Below are 18,808 nucleotides of genomic sequence, written 5' to 3'. Positions count from 1 at the left end.
CACTACCCACATTTATCAAACAACTGATGTTCTATAACCATTTTTGTGCTGACATCTTTAAAATTTGTTTCCTGTGTGTGTGCGTGTTTCAAGCAACAGAAATAGACTTTTTCCCAGCAGTTTCTGAATGTGAAAGCTGGATTTTTCTTACTAAACAGCTGAAAGCTTGTATGCATTGGCTACAAGGAAAACTGCCTTAGGTTTAATGATGGTAGAAAGTAAGATTTCATTAGCTACACACTTCAAAAACATGCGTTTGTTAGCTTTAGGCACTTAAAGCACTTTCTTGTTTTCATTTTTAATCTCAGTTTATGCTTTATCACATATTATCATCAAGCAACCAACACAGAGCATGCGTTTATTTTTTATATATATATATATATATATATATATATATAGATAGATAGATGAAACTCACTGAGGGAACTTCCAGAGTCTTCAGGACAAACATTTCTGCAGCTGAGTCTAATGATTCATAAGCACCTGGTCAGTGTGACCTGCATTATCTGGATGATGATTGGTTGATCTGTGGTTGAAGGAGAAGTGTGATTTGTCCTTCTACAGCCAGTGGAGACAGCTGAGGGCTGCTTGATTGGACTTTTTCCTCACTCTGGGCTCTTGCTGACATCCCCCAGACACATTCCTCTTGCAGACAAATGTTCTGTCAGATTCTTGTCACTTCGTAACCTACAAGCAAACTTGTCTTAGTGCCTCTTTATTTCTACCAACAGAACCTGCTTTCCTCCATCCACTCTGTGTTTACTTCCTCCACCCACGGCCACTATTCTCTCTAAGCTGTGCGCGTGCGCAATTGCGCACTGCTGACACGGTCTCCGCGCACAGAAAATCTGCGCTGTGCACAAAAAAAAAAAAAATCCAACCTAAATTGTAAATAAAATAAACACGTAACAATTCATTCTGTGCTATTTTTCAGTGTGAGTCAGTGAGTGACCGGTGACTGGCTGCTGCAGCCAATGATGCGATTCACATACGTATTTACCATAGACTGTATATAATGGTATTTACGCAGCTGAGAGACATCAGTATCTGGTTGTTCATTTACCAGAGGATGCTTATAATCATGCTGATGTGGTCTGTACTCTACAGTATTTTAGTGACTCAATAAATGCCTAAGTTGTTTTTTTTTAAATGCTTTTTAGTTTTTAATAAACATTTAATAGCCTATATGTAATCAATAAATGGCCTTTGCTTAGCTTAAGAAAAATTCACTCAGAAGTCTGATATGTTAACAGTACTAAATAAATCAATAAATACATGCATACACACATAAATAAGTTAATACATTAACTGTGTTAAGATAAGATTTAGATTTTTAAAAAAGTTATTTATGTTTTTACAGAATCCAGTATTGCTCACTGGTTGGTCATTACATTTTGTTAGTTTGAGTTCACTGTTTAAAATGATGCCACCTCTTTTCAGACAGAACCTGTGATAATAAAACAATACAAAATTTTTAGTTCCGTGTTAATAAAGCACTTAAAGCTTTAAGTATGGCTAAATGCTTTTTTCAAAATTAAATATATCACTCCTTAGGTGGTAGTGGCCCCAAGTTCAGTAAAGTTGGAAAGATATTCACAGATTGGGACTTCCAGCATCAATAACTCATTAGATATAGGTTGTCAAAACATAAACGGTGCCTCTTTCCCATTGTTGCAAGGCAGACAATGTGCTACAAGCCCAGTTTTATCAAAAGTAGCTGTCTTTCAAGCTACAGGAATAACATTGGTGTCTATGGAGTGAACAGGGTCCGTCTGCAATTTGCAAAACCACTGCAACAGTAAAGAGAGACAAATATTCAATAACTTCACTCTTATACATTGTAGTGTCACTAAAATCACTGCAGCCTTCAACTGGCTCCTGTTGACAAAGTGTTTTAACAGAAATGTAAATGCTGTAATTTGATTCTTTTAATGAACCATGTAACTTGAATGGATGTGATGCTGGTGTGACCACAGTGCACACGTCTGATGTTGCTCACAGTGGTCCAAGGGACGCTCAGGGAGTTTGTGTGTTTGCTCAGACTCAGGAAAAATTACAGGGAACATTGCCCATGGCTAATCTTGCTAATTACTTCTTCCCTCTAAACTGAGCTTGTGCAGATGAGGTTTTTGGAGTCAAGCTGGCATGTTGGTTTATAAAGATGCTCCTGCTGTTGCTCTTTAACCCTCCTGTTGTCCTCATTTACGGGCACCAAAAAAATATTGTTTCCTTGTCTGAAAAAAATACAAAAATTCAGCAAAAAAACTCCCTAAATTTCTGAAAATTTGCAAAACCTTCAGGAAGAAAATTCCAATAATTCCTTAAAAATTTCCCTTAAAAGTTTTATTTAAAAAAAAATCCCCCAAATTTGGCAAGAAAATTCTTGTAAATATTTTTTTTAAAATTAGTAAAAATCTTCCAAAAAAAATCCAAAAAATATCTAAAGTGATTCCATATATATCAGTAAAACTTCTAATATTTTCCTGAAGAACATTCACATAAAAATCAACCAAAATCCAGCGAAATTCACAGGATTTTGGTTGATTTTTTTGTGAATGTTCCTAAGAAACATTTTTAACATTTCTTTTTTCCACCAAAAATGTTCAAAGATTTCCCAAAAATGTTGAAAATGTGGACATCAGAAGTTTCACTGTGAAAATATATTTTTTTCCCCCACATTTTCAAACTTTAAACCAGGTTAATTTTGACCCACAGGACGACACGAGGGTTAAAGGCACTGCCCTGCGTGAGCTGAGCTGCCCTAAAATGCTCTTTCACCTAACACGAGTGCACATTTTCAAGGTAAAACACTTCCTTTCCTTTGCTTTTGTCACTCACAGCTTGACTCGTCACTTTTAAAAATGTTATCACAGCTCCGGAGTGCGTGACGCTGCAAAACAATCGATGTTACACAAACTGGTGAATGTTAACTGAATTACAGTCAATGTTTGTGGGTTACAGAGTTCAGCGAAATCAATGTAAATACATTAATGGGGAAAATGTACAGCTGAGATTTGAAAAGAGCAATTAAATTTCACATTTGAAGACCTTAAAAGTTAAGTAAACAACAATTCCACTCCTGAACAAACCTAACATTTAGTCTTGTTAGTTGAATAACCTTGTTTATACGTAACACAGGAAGATGAAATGTGGAAAGTATGACACAATTGTTGCAGATATTATATAAACACTTTAAGCAGCTATTTTGTAGAATAATTCAGAGCAGGTAACAAGCTGGCAGCTGCAGATATTTTTATGTGAAAGATTTTTGGCAAGCAGATTCCAAATGCTGAAGTAGAGGTGGTGGAGAGGATTCCTTTAAAAAAAAAAAAAAAAACCGCATAAAAAGACATGTCACTGTAAATGGATTTTTCAAACGGAATGTAGGAGTGCAGGAGAGATGAGGAGGTATTGTAGAGCCTCCTTCACTCAGCTGAAACCACCTCTCCAGAGGGTAAAGTGAGGGAAGTGTGCCACCTCCTGGTCATGTAGGCACACGCCGCACATCTTGACGGATATTTAAAAGAATCCAAATAAATCCACCAAATCATTTCCAATATTACGATTCGTTCGACTCGCTTACTAAAAGAAACTTCCACACAAACGTCACATACAACTTTCACATTCTCCATTTATTTTGAACACTCGCTTGAAAAAACTTTAGTGCAAATCATAGAGGAATTGTTCAAAGACTGATAACATGATTTTAAATTATTAATAAATATATATGACTCAATTTACACTTCGAAATGCTACAAGCACTTTTCACAGTTAAATAACAGTCTCCCAAACCGTCCTGTACATCCAACATTTTTGCAGTCTTGTCTGTATGAAAGAAATATAACCAGCAAAGTTTGCAAAGGCATAAATGTACCATAAATCAATGTCTTTCTCTCTCTCTCATACAGACTATTGTCAAGTTTTAGTTTGACCAAATTAATAAAACTCAATCATAATGAAAGAACTACCCTGTATTGCACTGGATCTTTAAACTAGTAGCTTATAAAATCATTTCATATGCCACTACAGGTTTTTCAGGAAAAAAAAATCAACCCATAACTGATCCCATTTCTATTTTGTGATTCATACATGTGGGAATTTAAATATACACGCTTCACACATTAAACCATTGGCAACTGTTACACAGATTATAATCAATGATGACGTGGTCGTATGTTACAGATGGAAAAGACCTAAACAGACTTTTACTTCTAGTCACTGATGAAGGAAAACACCACAAAACTAGATTTATGACAAACATTTTGCAGGAGATGTGCAAAATAAAATTAAAAACTTGACTACTGTAAGAATATCAGGATTTTAGGAGAGATGCAGAAAAGTCGAGCACTGGCCTCAGCTTGGTCAACGCCATTTAGAAGTAGAACACATATTTCAAAGCAGCATCGGTGCATTCAAGCTGTACACAGTTTTATCATAGTACTTCTTTTTGGGATTGCGGTGCAAATAAATCAAACTCCAGGGCTTCCCAAAAGTCATAAATTCATTTGTGGTGGCCTTTAAGGATGCAAAATTGATCATGTAGTTTGGCTGCGTTCTCATTTACAAGGTAAACTGCTTTAATGATATTTAACTTCAATCTTTTAAAGGAAGTTTTGAAGAGCCAAATGTGAAGCTTAAATTTAAGTGACTGAGCCACCAAAATAAATTCTTCATCTGGGAAACACTGACTAATGTTTCTTTTTTTCCACCACTTTTATGCCACATTTAGTCAGAACTTATACATTGGATGGCACAGAAAAAAAAAATCATTATTCTCAAAACTCTCATAGAAATACATACAGTAGCAGCTGGGGCATCACATAATACACTGTTTTGATCTGAAAAGGCTGTAGCATTAAATCTACTGAATGTTACATTCACACCAATGATTAAAACAAACTTCTCTAATAGTAATTGTTGAAATCCTTCACAGGAATTTGAACCGAAAGCTTGTGGCCAACGTTCCACTGCACTACAGAGTGTGTTGCTTTTCTGTAATTCTGTCATCTTGAGTTCAGAAACAATCATCCACATTTACATTTTATTACATTTAACACATCCTTCATGTACTTCTATTGGTTTCTTGATCTACCAGATCAAAGGATCAACATCAGATTCAGTGTTTAAGGCCTAACTGCATCAACTTAATCCTTCCTAAATTAACGTAGCTGTAGCACAAGCACACAGACAGCATGCACTAAGAGCTGAAACCAAAAGGCCACACACAACAGATAAGAAAAAGTGCAAATGCATGCTGAAAATGATTGCCACCTGCCATCCTCTCCAAATAACCCACCAAGTAGGAAATGAGAGCAGCCTTCCAGCTCAATTCCTCCCAATTCCTTTTCCAATTTGTGACATGTAGCAGTCAGATTAACTTCAAGTGCAAATCCAAGCCGGTGACACAAAGTTTGACGAAACGAAAGAGGGAATCTACAAAACTCCAAGCTACTACAAAAGCATTCAAACACTCAGTTACACGCATCCACCCAGTGTGGTTTCCGTAGTTTGTCTGTTTTATCTGCCCTGAATTCAGTCATTTATTCTACAGTAGGTTACAGCCTACGAGTCCGCTGGGTTTACAGTGTGATTACCAGTTTTTTCCCTTTAGAATCGCTGAAGGAGTTCGGTACAGCAGTCCTGAAAAGAGCAAGAACGAAACACAGATTGAGAAAACTATGGATGCAATCATTGACATATTTTCGTTAATAGTTTGTCAACATGGTTGTACTGAGAGCTGCTTGTGTTCTTTCCATCTGTAATTAGAGAAATAAGAAATCACCAAATTTGCAAGACTGTAAATTTAAAATAATTTCTAGAACATGACATGTTGTTTTGATCATAATGTAAAACACTAGATTGCTAATTTTTTTTGTCATTTTGTGTCTCGTTTCTGTAGCTTTTTGTCTTGCTTTTGTTTGTCTTTTTCGTCTGAATTTTTGTCGTTTGTCTCATTTTTGTTGCTTTGTTTCCTTTTTGTCCTGCTTGGTTTTTTTTTGTCATTTGTGTTTTGCTTTATTCGTTGTTTTGTGTATCGCATTTGTCATTTTTATTGTCTCACTTGTGTAGTTTGTCCATTTTTTCATTTTGTATCTCGTTTTTGTCATTTTTTGTCTCGTTTGTGTCATCTGTATAATTTTTTCTCATTTTTGTTGCTTTGTAATTTTTTTTAATCTAATTTTGTGTCTCTTTTCTGTTTTGTTCTATGTCATTTGTCTAATTTTTTGTCATTTTGTTTCTTGCTTTTGACATTTTGTGTGCTGTTTTTTATTTCCTGAAATGTGAACATTTTCAGATTTATTTTTTTTTTGCACTAAAACAAAGGGAAAAATTTGGAGTTGTCATTATTATGTACTATGCTGTGATTTTACTGGTCCAGCCCACTTGAGATCAAATTGGGCTGAATGTGGCCTCTGAACTAGACTGAGTTTGACACTCCTGCTCTGCATAATTATTTTCATTAGTTTGTAAGCTTAGACTCCACCTTAAATGTGCTTTAGCTACCTGCTGATCCTAGATGGGCTTCCGAGTCGACGTCAAGCCGAAGCGCTCTGCACTGAGCTGCTGGTAATGGTTCCGGTTGCTTCGTTTCGGCTCTGGCTAGGAGGCAACTCATCTTTCTGTGGTGCAGTCTGTTGAGGCTTCACTATAGTGATTTTTATTGGGACTCCTTTGACGCTGTGCTGCACTCTGCTATACTGCCGCATAGAGGGGTTGAAAGTGCGAACAATGGGAAGTTCACTCAGAGTGGGCGTCTCGTGTTTTGGCTGTGTGCTCTCTTTGATGATGATTTTACTTCTTTTGTTGGAAAAGACGGTTTGCACCGGTAGGATGGCGGGCCTCTTTGCAGAGCCAGACGTCTGCAGTCTGGTTTTATGGGGAGGTGAGGACTGCTGTTTCTCCTCACCGTGAGAAACCCCTCGATGCAAGTGTCTGTCGTTCTCCTTTGTCACAGAGATCCCTCCTTCTTTCCTTTTCTTTATCTCTTTCAGTTTCTTGGGGCAGACCGCCATGTGCTTGGTTCTGCTGCGACGCATCGTGAATTCCCTGCTGCAGTGTGGGCACACGAATATTTCCTGTCGCTCGCCCACCTGTGCAGATGACATTTTATGTGATTTGTTCCTCTGTGGCATCACCCTTTGGACCAACTTTTTCTTCCTTTTGTTCAGCACTTTGAACTTCACCGGTGGTTCTGGAGTATGTTTGGACCTGTTTGAGTGACTGACTCTGTTTGAAGCATTTAGTCCGTTAGTGGAATTAGTAGTCGACAGCACTCCATTCTGAGTTTTTGCAAAGTGCCGTAGCGGGATAGGATTCTTTCTGGGTGTGTATCGCCTTTTATCACTGGCGTTTGCACAAGCCAGGATATGCTTGTGTAGCTCTGGCATGTTATCAAAGCTTTTCCCACACTTGGTGCACCGGATAGCTGTGCTGAAGGTCTGTGGGATGTTGTGGGTGGTGAAGTTTGTGGCTGAAGCCATCAAACCAGCAGGTGATCTGTTATGGTAAGGAAACGGAGGAGGCTTGAAGCTGGGATAATGTTGGTTAATGCCGAGACGGACATCAGCTCCTTTGACTTTGCCTCCGTCTGAAGCCATGATTTTAATCGTTGTAAACAGTTCTTCAGTTGCCACATCCACTTCACCTTCTTCCTTTTTCACAACTTTTTTGGGTTCCTCCGGAGCTTCAGGAACCAAAGCATCTGAGTTGACTTTAGTTGAGTTGTTGTAGTTCTGAGGTCTTAGTTTTCCCTTTTCCTCCTCTGTGTACGTGCACTGCTGACCGGGATGTAATTCTTCCTGATGTTGTTTCAGATTGCAAAGGTAGACAAATTCTTTTGTACATGCGCTGCAAACATAAGTCTTTCCGACGCCGTGGAGGCTTGATCGATGGTCCAGCAGAGCGGAGGGTTTGCCGAAGAGCAGCACGCAGAACTCACATTTGTAGGGCCATTCATCAGCGTGGTCACCTACGTGGTGGCCGAGCTCCTTCATCGAATGGAAAAGCTTATCACACACGTTGCAGACGAAATTCTTGGTGAACGTCTGCTGTTGTACATCAGTCGGTGTGTCATTTGAGGGTTCCTCCTCTTCAGCTTTCTCAGGAGATGGAGAGGTTTTAGATGATATTTCAGGAACGGAACTGTCAGGATCTTCTTCATCTTTTGTGGTTGGCTGCTCTGTGCTGACAGCAGGCTCTGGGTCAGGATTCGACTCGGCCACAGAAGGACTATCAGGTATCACAGCAGCAGTAGTGGAAAGTGTTACCGATTCTGCGATGGACGACACAAGAATAGTGGGGTCTGCAGTTTGAGGGCTGGGCACTGATACAATCTGTTGCTGTTCTATGTGATTAACAACCATCTCTGTCGGAGCGGGAGACTCAGCAGTATTTTCTTGTAGGGTAATTGCAGCAGGGACTACACTCCTCGGGGCTTCAAGAGCTATTGTACACTCTATTAACACTGTGTTGCTGGCGATGTTGTACGAGCTGAGTAGGGAGTCATTTAAAGCCACAGTGGGTGTGAACGGCACTTCTGACACAGGAGTGGACTCGACTATAGGCGGGTTGAGAGCAATTTGATCTGTGAGAAACACGTGGCCGGGGAGATTTAGAGTCGGGTCAAGGGGTTGGGAGAGAGTGACGAGGTTTGCAGAATTTGTAGCGGCAAATGCGGTGGCTAAATCACACTCTGAAGAATTTAATGCATTTTCTGTACAGATTACCAGGGGCTCAGGAGATATATTTGGGGCTAATATCTGGATTGGTTGGTTTGAGGGGTTGGAAATTTGTGGCGGTGGTGCGGCCGCCAAAACTGTGATTAATGAAGGAGCGGTAGGGAGCACGGTGTGTGAGGTTGGGGAAGCAAACGCTATAGTACACGGTGAAGCTGGCTGCAAAGCAACGGGGGTAAGAGTGGCTGACGGAGTCAGAGAAGTGGCAGGTAGGGTGAGTCCATAAACAAGCCCGTCTGCAACAGGCTCCACTGGGGTCACGATGTCTGAACCTGTAACTATGGTAAAGTCAGTGACTAAAGGAGTGTCAGGAGTCCCTAAGCTTAAGCCGTGTTCTCCAAGTTTCATTAAGGCTTTTTCCAACATGCACGCATTTGATTCTCCCTCTGTCAAAACCGTCTGTGAAATAAAACTTAACATCGGCTCAGGTTCACCTAAGCTCTTTTTCTGCAAACTCAAATCCAGCACGGCATCAGCTAAAGCCAAGTCTTCATTTCTTTTGATCGTATTTGAGAGATCCAGAGGCTGCTGGTTACAGGAATTACCACCGGTCACAGGAGGCCAGCTCTCTGTCAGAACAGGTTTCACTGCCGACTCCGCAGCAGATGGGGTTGTGTCATTGTTCTCCAGTGTTTGGTCCACAGGTGAGCTTTGCTGGATCTCTATTTGTCCCACATTTCCATCATCAAAATCTCCTGTATCCGTCGTTGACATTTCTTCATTTTGCGGTGGAGAGCTTGTCGGAGAGCCAGTTCTTCTTTTAAACCTTCCTGTTCCAGAAGGTAGGACAGACAGAGACACAGGTGAGCACGGCTTCTGGCCATCTGTGATGAGGGCAAGTGTAGGTTTAAGGCCATCCTGTTTCTCCAGAAGCTGCTTCAGCTTTGGCGACAAAAACACTGTTCTTTCTTTTTGCACGACTGTAGACTCTGTGTTCTGAGGAAGTAGGTTCTCTATTAAAGAAGATACAAGTGATGAGGACGACGAAGACACGACCACCTCAGACTCCAGTTCAGTTTTAATTTGTGGTAAGAGAGGTGGTGTTGCAGTTCTCCTCTTGCCAAGTGGTTGACCAGGTGTTTCTTTGCCTGTAGCTGAATCTGTGTTTAAAACCTGGCTGATCTGGGTGGGGTCTAGAATCAGGGCATCCAGTCCGACTAAAGCCGAAGACCCAGAATGAACCTCGGTGGCTTCACAGTTACTGACTGTACTTGTTGACACTATCTTTCCATCAATGTAAAAGCTGAGATTCTCAGAAATATTGCTCGAGACATCTAGCATGTACTGTTCTGTGTGTTCCCTTTCATTCTCCAGAGCAGATACGAGCGCTGTACTGTCACCAGGCTGCGTCTGCTGCTGAGACGAGTCACTGACTATTCTCTGAGGACTTTCCTCTTGGGTTTTCTCCACATGTGTGACTTGTGGGTTGTTCTCGTGGATCCTGCGCTCATGGCGTCGCTTGTTGGTGTGAGTTGTGAATACCTTTTCACAGTACTTGCAAGCATGATGCCCGTGTAAAACACCCGGCTTGTGTGGCTCTGCAGTGTGATCTCCAGCCGACAAAATGGGAGCATTAGGGCTAGTGGGGGATGAGTTATGAAGCTGCATGTCTGAGCCCGCTGAATCCAGAGGCTTTGTCTTTTCTTGCTGCAGCTGACCCAAAGACATGCTGCTCATATTGCTTTTGCATCCATGCCCCTCATCGTTCGCCATAGTGTGAATGTGTGCGTGTCGTTCCAAGCCTTGTTTGCTGGTAAAACATCTCTCACAGTGCTGGCAGGGAAAGGAGTCCCAGTTTCTCTCCTGGTTGGGAAGTTTGTGAGGTTCTTGGTAGGGAAACTTATTCAAGTCTGGTTCTTCTTCATAAATGTCCTCATCTTCCTCTTCCTCTTCCTCCTCCTCCTCCTCTATATCCTCACTGTCTCCATGTTCTGAGATGTACAAATGAGGAGACTCCTCCATCTTCTGTAAGGTGTTAGATTCCACTCTCTAAAGGATGTCTGTCACACAGGGCTCTGGCAGCTGTCACACCTAATAGATGAGGAAAATACTGACATTTAGCAAACTGACACATAATGACACATAATATAGGTAAAGGGCCATTTAGGAAATATATCATGAATACTTACGCAGACTATTCACTTACACATTTTAAACTACTTTTAACTACTGTTTGCTTTATCGGTTGTTATGCAAAGCACTTGGGGATGCAACTCATTCATTTTTACCAGCAATAGTAGTAATTACTGTGTTTTGATTCTTGAATTCTAACAAGCAAAATAGCTAACAATATTGTCCTTCAATTGCACTGGAATAAAACAGTAGATATTGTACATAATAGTGTTCATGATAGTGTGTAAATCCCTATATATCATGTCACAATGCTATTATGGAGTAGGTCATTTCGTTGTACACAAATTCAACAATGGGAATTCCTCATATTCCAGGCATTTAAAGAAAATACAATTAGTCAACAATAAATTATAATAATATGTAGAATAGCTAGCACAGCATCTCACCATTTTAATAGTCTGTGCAGAGGAGATGGTTTGATTGGCAGATGAAAACACCGACTTTTCTTTCTGCTGGAAAAAGAGAGAATAAAGAAAAGCACACATTTCTTAATCAGTTAGAATACATAGGATGATACTTAAACTACTGAATAATGAGAGCCACAAAGTGATCAGAGCTGTGGTGTGGGAGTAGCTGAGCAGGGTACTTTATCTCTATGGTCATTTAGCTGCTGACTGGGCCTTGTTAGGGAATGCAAATGCATCTCAAGGATATCAAGGTTACACTCTGAAGCATCAAACACTGCATAAGATAACATACCCACACTTTGTCACAATGTTAATTCAATGTTATATACATTCAGTGTTTGCTTTTTTAATTACAAGTTGTTTGCAGTGAGTAAAAGCACCAAAATACAGAAAATCTGCCCCATGATTACCTTATTTACCCCAGTATGTTTACCTCAAACCACCTGCTAAGCTGACTACATTCAACACCTGGCGACGACCAAACATATCTCTCCATCTTTTCCTGCTCAGTTACTACTGGGAATTTGTCAAAAATAAATGAACTAAGTTGTGCAGAAATTGATGCATTTTGACATTCATCCTCTACTTGGTGAGACAAAATGGTAGGCCCATCGTGTGTCTGATTAATCGAGCTAAATAGCCTCAAAAATATGTTTAATCCAACATTTACTTTAATCCATTTATCTGTACATATTTTTTAAAAATGTATTCTACACAATTATTTTATTATCAGCGCAGCTTTCAGGTACTTGTGGGCAGGAGAGGAAATGTAAACAAAGATTTTACAGCTTCGGATATTTTAAAAATAATCCGGTGTTGCATTCCTGTTGCACAAATAAATCTATGTGGATATTATGTTAGCAGAGGCGAAACATGATCCAGCACCTTTCAAAGGCCTACAGACTGGATTATTTGGGCCATTTTTTCTCAAAATATGCAACTTACATTTTCTTTCATATGCGCTGCAACAGGCTTATTTGACACGAAGGGCTTCTACAATGAATTTGTAGCAGAAATGATCTATTTTTTATGAACTTGTTAGGGAATGCAAATGCATCTCAAGGATATCAAGGTTACATTATGAAGCTCAAACACTGCATAAGATAACATACCCACACTTTGTTAGAATGTTAATTCAATGTTATATACATTAAGTGTTTGCTTCTGTACATACTAGTTGTTTGCAATGAGTAAAGCACCAAAATACAGAAAATCTACCCCATGATTACCTTATTTACCCCGGTATGTTTGCCTCAAACCACCTAAATGGATGAAACGACCAAACATATCTCTTCATCTTTTCCTGTTCAGTTACTGCTGGAAATTTGTCGAAAATAAATGAACAAAGTTGTGCAGAAATTGATGCATTTTGACATTCATCTTCTGCTTGGTGAGACAAAATGGCAGGCCCATCGTGTGTCAGATTTATCGAGCTGAAATCCACCTTCTCATGACTGCATGCACACCACTAGCCTCAATCCAACATTTACTTTAATCTACTTACTTGTACACATTTTTTAAAAAATGCATTCTGTACAATTATTCTATTATTGGCGCAGCTTTCAGGCACTTGTGGACAGGAGGGGAAATGTAAACAAAGACTTTACAGCTTCGGATATTTTAAAAATAATCCGGTGTTGCATTCCTGTTGCACAAATACAACTAAATCTGTGTGGATATTATGTTAGCAGAGGCGAAACATGATCCAGCACCTTTCAAAGGCCTACATACTGGATTATTTGGGCCATTTTTTTTCAAAATATTAAACTTAATTTTCCTTCATATGTGCTGCAACAGGCTTATTTGACACGTAGCGCTTCTAAAACGAATTTGCAGCAGAAATGATGTATTTGTTATGAACATTAGAGGCTCTTGGGTGCGTTCATGTGCGTGTGCTTCACCTGGTTTGATGACGCTCCCCCGTCCTTGCTCCATTGCTAACTGCTCACACAACACGTCGTCACATTACTGTTTGGCTACCGAGGCTGCTAGCTCGTCCAACCGAAAGGTCAACTGGCTTCTCGAATGTACACATTTCACGGTCCTGCCGATACAAGAAACCCGCTCGCAAATTATTTACCTACAGCCGTGAAGACCCCGTGACGAGGCTTCACGTAGCAAGTGGGAGAAATCAGCTGTATTAACGGTGTACTGCTAGCCGCAATGCTAGCTCCTAAGCACCTAGCTACGTTTAACAGATAACCTTCGACATTACGAACACGGCCCGGTAAATTAAAGTTTTTAGTTTTCATACGTACTTGAGTTTGGAGCCAAACTGCCGCACAACGGCTCTGAAATATTCCTCTTGTGCAGCTTATGAACAGCTGTTTTTTTTTTTCTTCCTTAATGTAACAACAAGGTTCCGGCGCTCTGATTGGTCGGTGACTGTAGATGTCAGAATTGGACCAATCAGCGGCAGGTTTGTTAAAAGGCAAACGGCAGCTGTCACCTGGGACCAAAGCGAGAACATCAATGCATCGTGGCCAGGATGAACAAATAGTTGTACTGTAGGTGTAACTTTACAGGCTTTTTAAAACGTATTACAAGTATTTCTCTAACACATGACCAGTTTTCATGTTGTCTTGTTTTAGATATAATAAATTATGTACTGCTTTGTGTGGACAACTCGAACTCAAATGCAATAATTTAAAAACGTATACGAGTCAATATATAATTGAGGGACTTTTGAAGTCCATGGGATATATCTTGCATACATTTTTATTAAAAGTTAAGACTGGATATCACTAAAATGTCAACTATGTTACAAAAATTCCCGCAATTATATATTGACCCGCCCAGAATGACATGAAATTTGTCCTAAATGACTCGAAAATGATCCCAAAGACACAAAAATGATCCAAAATGAGGAGAAACGATCCAAGCTGACATAAAACTTGTTGAAAATGACAAGAAAATTGTCCAAAATGACTCAAAAATTGTCCGGGTCAATATATAATTGAGGAACTTTTGAAGTCAGTTGGATATATCTTGCATACATTTTTATTCTTTTTTTTTTTTTTTATTAAACAAAACTTTTTTTGTTCATTATGATCATATCTTCACAAATTCCATAATTATTTATTATGGAAACAATCACTTATTAATAAAAAATGACTGGATATCACTAAAATGTCAACTAAATAACCGTCCCAATTTAATAACAGCCACCTCCTAATTAGCTAAACAATAATAAAATGAGCTGATTCAAAAATTGTTTGGATTGTGTTCTTTTTATTACGTTGAGATAATCATGACAGATATTTCTTTTGTGGCAATATATCAACTTTTTTTTCTAGATTTTACTGTCATTGTAGTGTAGCAATTTGTCCCATAGAGGGTGCAATATAATAAAATCTCAAAGCAAAGACGTTGGCTGTTGTAACTCCACTGCGCCTCAGTGGGTCAAACTATAACCAGCATAAGCATTTTAGAAGTGGTAATATTAGCGACCCATATCGTATAATGCTGTTATTATTATCAGTTGTAACACTTTTCAAGTAAACAACAACAAAAACAAGATGAGTACAGTAATATTAGCTTGTCTGCAGAAAAGTTACTTATAAGACCACACAATTTTATTCTTATAAGTGTACAGTATATGATTTGAGCTCATCTTGCAAAAACATATTGTTAGTTAATTGTTGTTACTGTTGTGATTTCTGTTTCACAGCTGCTGAGAAAACAGCAGCATCATTGTGTCGACACGTTGAAGATTAATGATGTGCACCAGTGTGTGTTCTCATCCCCCGACCGGCTCTCTGTTTCCCCCAACAATTGTCGATTGAATCGCACTGGCATTAGCTCGTAAAATGTTCACACCTACACTGAGAGAAAGCCACCATCTGGTTTCACATGACATTATTTCCACCTCATCATAGAAGCTCTTTGAAACAATCTGTAGGAGTTTCTACCAGACCCCACAAGTACATATGTGAGATCACACAGCACAGGGGTGGTGTTCTCATGGAACATGCATGGTGTGTGTCTTGTTGCAATGCTGTATGTGGGCTGAGCAGTGTTTCACTATCAAACTACACGCCAGATCTCTGAGAGCCATAATGAAAGATCATAAATAACAGGCCTCTCTCTATTCAGGCTTTTCTAAGTGTTCTAGGGTGAACCTCCCAAGCGTGGCAGTAAAGTTGCTGGTGTGTTGAACTGACACAGATCTTAAGGAACAAACTGTATTAGCCACTGAATGGTTAATCTAGTGGCAGGATGATGCTTATTTATAGCCTTTCATAGCGGGTCGATGTGGACAGGCCCAGGGCTCCAGTATGTCTTTCGCAGCTGATGGCCATTGCAGCTGTGGAATTAAAATGAGCAGTTAGCTATTGGGTCAGACACATACGTCAAGTCATCATATAAGCAGGTGCTGACTGCCTGGAAGCCGTGACAAACAAATGGTTGAGCAGTCAGAGATGGAATGCTACAACTGAAAGTCATTTTACACATACAGCATCTATCAGGGCTCATCATGTTGCATCGTGTTTCTGAGGGGTAGGAAAGGGAGTTCACAGAGAGAAAATCTTTGCAATGGGACCATGCAAAAGCCTCAAGCTTACTAACTACAAGTACACAGCGGTAATGTCAATTCACATTTGCTACTGCATCACGTGTTTGGAAGTTTGTGCCTTCTCTCCGATATGACGTCTGAGAAGTTAATCAGGGGAGAAACATCTGCCTTGTTTCAAATTGGCAACTTGCTTCACTGCCAAGTCTAAGGTCAACACGTTTACTACGCGATACTACATGTTGACATGGAGTTGGAAACAAAATCCCTAAGGTTTGAGAGAGAGAGACAGCAACAAAGGTCTAATATTTGAAGATTTAACTGATACCTGGAGATCTTAGGTGTTGTTCTCAGCAGTAGAGTTGACAAAGATGGTATGTGTGATATGCACTCTGCACTGTAAAGGACAGATCTTTTCTACATATTTGTGTTTTGATATTTTCATCTGTAATGTACATACTGGGCATTTCTGTCTGCAGGTAAGCTGTGCACTAGGGGTGTCAAACATGCGGCCCGCGGACCAAAACTGGCCCTCAAAGTGCAAAAATTACAGAGAGGACATTAACTGCAGATTTTAAATTGTAAAACTATAAATTTAAAATAAAGTTGTTTTGATCATAGACTAAAATACTAGATTGTTCACTGTTCTTTTGTCATTTTGTGTCTCATTTTTTGTAATATTTTGTCTTGTTTTTATTGTGTTTTGTCTTTTTTTTGTCTGACTTTTGTTTTTTGTGTTATTTTTTGTCATTTTGTGTTTCACTTTATTTGTTGTTTTTTGTCTTGTTTTCGTCGTTTTGTGTCTTTTTTGTCTTTTTTTGTCTCTTTTGTCATTTGTCCATTTTTTGTCGTTTTGTAACTTTTTTGTCAAATTTTTTTCTCTCTTGTTTTGTTTTGTGTCGTTTGTCTAGCTTTTTGTCTGACTTTTGTCATTTTGTGTCTTATTTTTGTAATATTTTGTCTTGATTTTTGTTGTTTTTTTTGTCTTTTTTTGTCTGACTTTTGTTGTTTTGATCATGAAGTAAAATACTATATCATTCATTTTCAATGTTGCTGAAATTGAACTTATTTTTCTTTAGAAATTTCAGGTCGTTCACGATGTTTTTGCAAAAAAGATAATTCCTTAAATGTGAACATTTTCAGAATTATACTTTTTTGCATTAAAACAAATAAAAAATTAGGAGTTGTGGTTATTTATAGGTTATTATGCTGTGATGTTACTGGTCCGGTCCACTGGAGATCAGATTGGGACGAATGTGGAACCTGAACTAAGATGAGGTTGACACCCCTGCTGTACACTATGTTAGTGTTGCACCTTGGATCTGCTGGAGTTAATGTTGAGATCTTGTAGCCACTGTATTGATGACAAAAGTACAACAAACATATGTCAAAACAGCCCTTCAGTTTTAAACATCTTGCACTCTGTAAGACAACAATGAAAGTTAACAGGAAGCCGTGTGATTATGAAAGTGAACCGGTACATAGTGTATCCTAGATGCTTGGCAGCGTGTCCTGTTGCAGTGGGCGCCTGTTCGTGCCAATGACTCTGTGCACAATGAAACATTCACCATCCACATGAACATATAGGACAACAGGGACAAAGACAGAGAGAGAAGGAGAGGTGGTCCACAGCGTGTCTGTGTATCAGACGGATCAGTGAGGCAGAGCTGGGTATGAAACAATAAGGGCCTCTTATAGAACATGTGTGGCACCCAGCGCAGACAAAGGCTCGCCTGTGATCACTCGACATGTCATGTCACTTGGAAGAAATAAAATTTAATGGCTTCATGTAGTGGGATGCCAGATGTGCAGGGACGAATATGTAAATGCGAACACGTAGGAGCACAAGCGCAAACTGCAGCGCAAAAGCATGTGCGTGTAAGTGCACACAACTGTAGCCCACTGTACTGTGTATTTATGCCCTGACAGTACGTGCACACACAGCACACTCACAAGCTAATAAAACTCTAAACATACATGTGCCCACCAAAATCACTGCCCCTTCTCACTTGTTGCACACAAACAGCCATTTAGAGATCACATTAGCCCCTATTAAGTAGCCTGCCATAGGCACAGATACTTGAACACACACACCATCAATCCTTCTCTGCTTTCACTGTCTCTCTGCTGCAACAATCACATTCACTGATCCCCTGCATGTAAAGTATGGGTGTACTGTACGTGACCACACACAAACACACTGTGTAAGCCTGTCACCCAGCTTCGTGCACCCTCCCTCTCTCCTCCGCCCCGCCATCCACCCGTGGGCCCAGCTGTCTCTGGCACTCAAAGGCCGATTGGCTGACATTTTTGTCATGACATCACAAACCCCTGCACTCTATAGGCCTGACATGTGGGGCTCGTTGCATGCAAGCGGATCTGCCACAGAGCTGCAGCCACTGCAGGACGGTATTCATGTCAGCTCCATGGAATACATGGAATACATGGAAACCTGCTGCTGCTACTTGTTTACATCAGTGTCTTATCAGTCTGTATTCTCCTGTAGCTGTGACAAAATTAAAACTGTGCAGATTTAAACAAAGCATCAATCTATGGCACACTTGCATTTTGGTCAGCACTTTTGAAGTATCATGTCCCAGATAGCTGTTTCTGAAAAGCGCTGAATTAAGGGTATATTCTCAAACTGTTTCTGATTCAGCCAGCTGTAGGTTATTATGTGACACAGGAACCTGCCCTGCCCAGATGAGGCCTTTCTGTGTGGAACTTGTGTATTCTCTGTGTGTTTTGTATGCGTTTCCTCCACATACTGCAGCTTCTTCCCATAGTCAGGACATACAGGCCGATGAACTGGCAGCTTTATATTGTTTCTGGATGTTTCTCACATAGCATAATGTTTACGTTAAGGTTAAAAGGATCTGTTAAAATATAACGATCTTAGATCAAGTGAATGAAGCAGATGACTGACATCTTCATGCCTGACAAAATAATGCTTTGGTAAACCAAACACAATATGAAATTTTGCAAAGATCCACAGTTAGTTGGTTGAGTTTCGACCAATA

The 18,808-nt window shown here is 39.8% G+C and overlaps 1 protein-coding gene and 1 long non-coding RNA gene across 7 annotated transcripts; one reads left to right on the top strand and one right to left on the bottom strand.

Annotated features, from left to right (window-relative positions):
* Positions 1 to 3,613: 3,613 nt before the first annotated feature.
* Positions 3,614 to 13,647, bottom strand: prdm2a (PR domain containing 2, with ZNF domain a). Of its 6 annotated transcripts, XM_023263162.3 has the most exons (5): positions 13,534 to 13,641; positions 13,177 to 13,319; positions 11,255 to 11,320; positions 6,505 to 10,766; positions 3,614 to 5,640 (listed from the first exon to the last, which is right to left on the bottom strand). In XM_023263162.3, exon 4 carries the CDS (start codon positions 10,695 to 10,697, stop codon positions 6,537 to 6,539), a length of 4,161 nt encoding a protein of 1,386 aa, XP_023118930.2. In that variant the 5' UTR covers positions 10,698 to 10,766; positions 11,255 to 11,320; positions 13,177 to 13,319; positions 13,534 to 13,641; the 3' UTR covers positions 3,614 to 5,640; positions 6,505 to 6,536. The 6 variants fall into 6 exon arrangements, with proteins under 6 accessions (XP_023118930.2, XP_023118779.2, XP_023119072.2 ...); XM_023263011.3 differs by lacking the exon at positions 13,177 to 13,319 and having other exon boundaries at positions 13,534 to 13,647; XM_023263304.3 differs by lacking the exon at positions 13,177 to 13,319 and having other exon boundaries at positions 11,255 to 11,317; positions 13,534 to 13,624.
* Positions 13,648 to 15,803: 2,156 nt separating this feature from the next.
* On the top strand, positions 15,804 to 16,418 carry LOC129349475 (uncharacterized). The gene is made up of 2 exons (XR_008602488.1): positions 15,804 to 16,162; positions 16,268 to 16,418. It is a non-coding gene; the product is annotated as an uncharacterized LOC129349475 (long non-coding RNA).
* Positions 16,419 to 18,808: the final 2,390 nt, after the last annotated feature.

The sequence above is a fragment of the Amphiprion ocellaris genome, chromosome 8 (assembly GCF_022539595.1).
Source record: "Amphiprion ocellaris isolate individual 3 ecotype Okinawa chromosome 8, ASM2253959v1, whole genome shotgun sequence".
Taxonomy (NCBI): domain Eukaryota; kingdom Metazoa; phylum Chordata; class Actinopteri; family Pomacentridae; genus Amphiprion; species Amphiprion ocellaris.
This window is presented reverse-complemented; position numbering and strand designations above follow the sequence as displayed.